The sequence below is a fragment of the Panthera pardus genome, unplaced genomic scaffold, assembly GCF_024362965.1.
Source record: "Panthera pardus isolate Hobbes unplaced genomic scaffold, ASM2436296v1 HiC_scaffold_22, whole genome shotgun sequence".
In the NCBI taxonomy this organism is placed as follows: domain Eukaryota; kingdom Metazoa; phylum Chordata; class Mammalia; order Carnivora; family Felidae; genus Panthera; species Panthera pardus.
In genome coordinates, this window is record NW_026526788.1 from 69974664 (window position 1) to 69981030 (window position 6367).

The following is a 6367-nucleotide window of genomic DNA, read 5'->3' on the forward strand; positions in this document are numbered from 1 at the left end:
ACTTACACCTTACAGAATGTCTTACAGAGTGTCTCTTACCTCTTATCATCCTCCTAATAATTGGGTAGGTGGTTAGGAAAGGTGTTACTGTCTTAATTTTACAGACTAAAAAAAAAATTGAGCTGGGGTGAGCTTAAATGATATGCTCAAGATCCCAGAGAGATTTTGGTATAAAACTATAGCAGTAGCTCAGACCGGGATTCTTGACATTGTGACCCAGAAACAGGCACCAGAAAATGCCAGGAGTGAGCAAGCCTACCCATTTCCCAAGCTCCTTGTTTGCCTCAGTTCAGTAGAATTCCTTCCTGTGCTTTAGTAAAACCTATCACTTAGAAATGCCCTGTGGGGTAGTAGTTTGGTCAAGTGCTTGCTACAGAGGTATTGGTTGGTTGCAGTAAATAGGTGTGTTTGGAAAAACAGCTCTGGCAGGATCTACAGATGAGGTTTCATGAGAATGACAGCTTCACACGTTTTAAGGATCACGTGAAAAAAAAAAAATAGTTTGGTCTTCCTGCTCTTGAGAGGGAGGCAGTGGCACGGGGTCATCGGTCTGGGTGAACAAACCCAAGGTAGAGCTGTTGGTGTTCTGAGCAAGGTCTGGCAGAAGTAGGGGAAGAAGGGTGAACTCCAGGGAGGCTGGTGAGAGAAGCGTTCATAAAACGCCACCGTAACCGAGTCATGAAAAATCAGACAGCAGGGGAAGGGAAAGGTGGCTTGCCAGACTGAGTGCCAAGGGGTCAGAGGCAAAACTCAAAAGGCTGGACCACAGGGTGTGTTAGCCTGTGGGCTGCTGCAACAAAATGCCACAGACTCAAGGCAGAAATATATCTCTCGCCGTTCTTGAGGCTAGGAAATCCAAGACCCAGGTGCCCGCCATTTTGGTTTCTAGTGAGGGCCTGCTTCTTGGCTGGTAACCGTCTATTTCTAGCTCTGTCCCCACCCACATGGCAGAGAGATGGTGGAGGGAGAAGGTCTCTTCTGATCAGGACACTAATTCTTTGGGATTGGGGCTCCACCCTCATGGCCTCACTTAACATTAATTACCTTCAGAAAGGCCCTATCTCCACATCTAGTCCCATTAGGGGCTGGGTTCAACATTTGAGTTTTGGGGGACGCCGTCTATAGCACAGGATGTGACAAGGCACAGCACGGATTAAACCTGGATAGGTAAACAGGGGGGCCCCACCGTGGGGAGTCCTGTGTGCTATCCTAAGCGGCCTGAACTTCACCCTGATAATGAAGTGCAATGGAACTATTTCAGGTAGGAGAGTCACAGGGTGAGACTGGCTCTCTGGAAGACCATGTAGGTCAGGGGTTAAAGGACATGAGTGCAGGGGCAGTACTGAAATGGAGGTGACTGTCCGTGACCAGCCTCACTAGTTCATTGTATTGAACGAGATGCGTTCCGTGAGCCCTTCTGAAAGTGAATTGTGTTCTGGTACTACTAACACCATTGGGCTTAAATCCTTGCACCGGTGGTTACCAGTGCGCCGCGGGAAGAATTCTAAGTGCCTCGATCATGTCACAGAAAAAGGTTATTTCTGCTTATTGTACAATTATTCAATAAGCGATTGCCATAAATTATAATGGTCTCATTCAACTGGTGAGACCGCTTAGGACTAGGGGCACAAATCACAGCTCGTCATGGAAGCCAAGGGCGACTTTATTTTGTTGCATGCTGTCCTTTTAAACCGGAGGGAATGGGGGTAAGTGAGGGGAAGATTCCCTTGCCCTTGTATGGAGGCATCAGCAGGTCCCTGGCTTTACAGCTCATGTTAAGATATGAGACAGTATTGTCACTTTTCAAGTCACAGGCAGTCACAGCACCGTAACCCGAACGTCCAGCCCAAAATAACAATTAAAACCCTGAACCTAATTTGGCTTTCCATTTCTTCTGATCCCAGATCAGCCCCGCTATAGGTCTAAGGTGCTAAAGGGGCCTTGATCCTTCCCCTTACTCACCTCCTCCCCCATTTGCCAGATCCTTTTTAGGTTCTCCCAGAGCCAAAGATGGGAGGGAGGTGAGTTAAGGTAAACTCCGGGTCCCATAGTCACCTGGCTTCTTGCGCTCTGAACCTGTGAAATGCTAAAGGCTGGGTGCTTTCTCCTTGGGCACTTTCCTGAACTGCTGGGTTTCCTGGACCCTATACCTCCTTGGCTTTGGATTTGCGTCTCCATTCCTCGCTGTGCGTTGTGATTCCTTCCTCCTCTTCTGGGCATCCTCCAGGGCACTTGTCCAGCCTCTTCCTGCTGAGGTCTCCTTGTCCCTCCAAAAAATCGTGTTGGACAGGACCCAGGGAAGACTGAGAGCCAGACTCTCTCGGCCACAGACCATATCGGTCCATGAGAAGCACACCCCTTGCCCTTGTGATGGTGGCCTTCCCAGAGCTGCAGGCTCTCTGGGCTCTACCCATAAGGCAGTTGGTCATTCAGCCAAGTCTTACTTTCAGATTTCTCCATGAGGAGCTTGGCTCCAGTTCTGGGTCCCCCAACAGCAGGAACACATCTCAAAATTCTCTGAAATCTCCTGCAAATTCCTCTCTTGTGAGGCTTGGATTGGAAAGTAGCTCTGCCCCCAGAGGACAGCGAGGAGTCCCAGAGTTAACAAAATGCTTCTCCGGCATTTCCTTTGAGCACTTGGGTATTTGATATGCATCCACGCAGGAACACCAGGCCTTGCGTTGAGCATCTTTACGCAGCCTTCTAAACCTACGATGCGTGCTCTCTGAGCACACGAGCATAATTCTCACCGGGGACTTGCACGCAGAGAAGAGTAAGATAATTTCAGAAAAGCAGGTGTGGAGGCCCCGTACACCAGGAGCTCATTCTTGGTGGTGCGGCCAGGCCAGCCAATCTGATCATCTCCTTTCTGTCTCGTTGAAGGCTATTACTCATGGAGGAACCCGGGCAGTGGGTCCTGGTTTGTGCAGGCCCTGTGCTCCATCCTGAACGAGCATGGCAAGAGCCTGGAGATCCTACATATCCTCACCAGGGTGAACAACAGAGTGGCCAGGAACTTTGAGTCCCAGTCTGATGACCCCTACTTCCACGAGAAGAAGCAGATCCCATGTGTGGTCTCTATGCTCACCAAGGAACTCTACTTCTGAAAATAACCATCCCAGGGATGCATTCTAGCCGAAAAGCTACGGATCATTCGTTCATGAGTCTTTTTTTTTTTTTTTTTTTTAAATGCTCTTGAAATACCAAGAAATTCTAAAGGATTTTAATTTTAGGAACACTTGTTGATTCAACAGGAAGAAACTTTTCTGGTGCTGTCTTATGTACCTATGTTTTGGGAGAGTTTTGTTTTTGTTTTTTTTTTTTATACAATGTTATCCATTTGATGACTTCGTAATTTCTTCTTAAGACTAATTTTCTGTTTGTATTTTTCTCCTTGTTGTCTCATTTAGTACATACAACAAAAACGACCTCTGCAGATGACTCTCGGCTGTGCCCACCGTGATCAGTGGTGACACGGCAGACAGAGTCCTATTTGCACCTGGCAAAGAGCGTTCCAGTGCTTGAGAAAAAGCAGTGTGTGTTCACCTGTATTGCAGAAAGTGGGTATTGAGTGTGATTTGAGTGGTTTTTCATTGGCTTAGGGCAGATTCTCACGCAAAAATTCCCAGAGAAGTTAAAGGAGAGGGAAAAAAAATCAATGAATCTAATACATATCAGACAGAAAACAGAAGCCATACTAGGTGTTTCAATAGAGGGGTTTTAATAGAGGAGATTGACTTACAAAGATAATCAAAAAGAAGCCAAATAAAAGGAATCTGGTACCACCGAGGGCTATGAAAAGGTGTGGTTCCCTTAATCCAGAAGCCGGGGTAGCCCACAGGAACTGGCCACATGGGCATGGTGGGAGCTGCCTGGTGAGAGCTGGGATCACCCAGGGATAGTGGGGGTTGGAGCCATGGCACAGACAAAGCCCCTGCCTGAGATGGGGCAATACCAGCCGAGTCAGATGTGGAAAAATACCCCAGCTTCATCTCTCCCGCCCTGAGTCTCCCCCTGGCACCCTACCCTACCAGCATTACCTGGAAGCCAGCTGGCAAGGGCCCTTGGAAATGTGATTTCATGCGGTACAGAGCACAGCAAAGCCTAGTGAGGCAGGGCAGGAACAAGAAATGGATATCAGAATGGCCCATAATGTGAATATAAGTCATCATATTCCCTGATGTTCAGCAATTCCTCCATTCAATCATTTATTCATTGCGTTGTCAGGTAATCTACGTATTGCCCACTCTGTGCAAAATAATCTTTTTTTAGCTTTAACATATGCCTGGAACTTGTTAGATTATTCCAAGCCTCATTCTGAGTAAATTTCTTGTTACCTCTAATTCTATTATGTGGGCAACGTTTATGGCAAAGATTCTCGCACTTTGTTTACAAGGTTACTTTTTGAATTCTTGATAAGTTACTATTCTGCCTAATAACTGGTTAACACACAGATGTTCATATTTATTGATTAAAATGTGGTTGCTTAATTCCTAACCTGCTCAGTTTGCTTTCCTTCTAAAGTTTTTTATGGCAGTGGAAAAATGGGAAAACAGGATACGAATTGACCTCACTGACTTGACCTCAACACATAATATAATTCATGTTTCTTTTGACGCTGGAACACCAATAGAACAGTAAGTAAATCATCACTTAGGAAGCTCAGAATCTTCATGTAAAAGGTTAGTTAGCTTAGAAAGCTGGTTGCAGTGGGCTACCATTTATTAATTTGGCAACAAAATCAGATGGAGTAGAAGTATTTTCTATATCAATAAGAACATTAGGGCCAGTGTATTAGATTTGTCTCTGGTTTCCTGCCATCTAAAGTATACCAAATGTACGAAATTTAAGTGTAGATCATGAATCAAGAATCAACAAGCATTATTCCTCTCTTTCTCAGAATTCACCAGCTGTGTGTTCTTTGGAAAATAGACCGTCCTATTTAAGGAGCCTCTCATAGAAATAAATGTACCTAAGTGCATTGTGATTGGAAGTAAAAATTACAGCACTCTAGTTACTTACCTTGTAAGCTCGCTTAAAGATCCCAAATGTCAGGGTTTGGGGCTTTTTACAAAATTCTCTGAGCGATCATAGGTATTAAGGTCACAAATAATGAACATTCCTTCATGTCCTTTAGACACGCGGCGCGGTGTAAATGGCTGTTAAGAAAGAGCCTTCATCCTTGAATACTTCATTGGGCAGACACTGCTTATCAACATCCGAAATCCTGTTCCAAGTTGGTTATGTGCTCAGTCACACCTCCATTCTTAAACTTTTCTGATCCTTTTACAAACCAAAGTTCTGATAAGCACTCAAACCTGGTGATTACACATTCCTAGTTGTCATTGTTATTTAGAATGCAAGCTGCCCCTTGCAGGAGGAACAGGCAAAAAGCACCCTCTTGGCTCAGGAGGTAGACAGTGCACGTGTGTGGTGTCCTTGCTGGGACAATGGGCTCAAATCAGGGTTTCTCTTTAGTTTCTCTCAAGGTGCCATCAGCCTGTTTTAAGTGTTAGCTATTAATAACACTCGCAGTCCGCTTTAGGCTCTGCCCTGAGCGTTTTCTCTGAGCAAATTTCCATAAACCATCTAAGCCTATTGTGTTTATGAATTGCCCAAAATAGGTCTCAGAGTGCTGGAGTTCAGTGTATTCGCATGGTTTAAAGCCTCGAGGAAAGAAAGGCTTTTCTGTGAGAAAGAAGATGATGTCTTCCGGAAGGGCACAGAGCCTAGGCGACAAATTATTTTGTCCAGTCTCACAGCCTATCACCTGAAATCTTGTCACCAGCGACTCTGGTAACCGGAGATTGCCTTTGGACTCCGTAGGAGCACACTCCTGCTTCTAGGCCCTTTTCCAGCAAACATCTGGCCAAGTGAGAAGGAGGTGGTCACTGGGTTAAAGCAGCAATTCATCTGTGTCATGAGGCAGGGAGACAAATTAACAGCAGCCTAGATATCACTACTTTCTGAAGGCATGTGACCCTTAGGAGTTCTCCAAAGATACGCAGATCGAAACACCAAAGCCCTACTAAATGCTGGGTGTTGGATTAGGGGTGGGGCTGAAAAAGATGACCAGGAAATGATGCTTTCCCCAGAGGAGGTTAACAAATCACGCTAGTAAAACAGTGGCTGTAAAGGAGTTGTGCTCACATGACTCTGGAATGCAGATAAGGGGGTGTCCCACTGCTTGAGGATTCCGAGAGGGGTTCCTGGAGGAAATATCAAATCCTCTTTCATTTTAGGCACCCCAGAAAGGGTGAGAGGAGGCAGTACAGAAGGGGAATTTTTTTTTTTTAATGTGACTTTTTCACTTCAGAGGTTCTCAAGCTCTGGATGCCTGAGAATCCTAGGGGTCTGTGTATGAAGC

General features: G+C 45.6%; 1 protein-coding gene across 2 annotated transcripts in view; it reads left to right on the forward strand.

Annotated features, from left to right (window-relative positions):
* Positions 1–4497, forward strand: part of CASP7 (caspase 7) — a 30574-nt gene extending 26077 nt beyond the window's left edge. For both annotated transcript variants that reach the window (XM_019459480.2, XM_019459478.2), the window contains exon 7: positions 2884–4497. In XM_019459480.2, coding sequence (XP_019315025.2) covers positions 2884–3107 — 224 coding nt within the window. In that variant the 3' untranslated portion in view covers positions 3108–4497. The remainder of the gene's footprint in view (positions 1–2883) is intronic.
* Positions 4498–6367: the final 1870 nt, after the last annotated feature.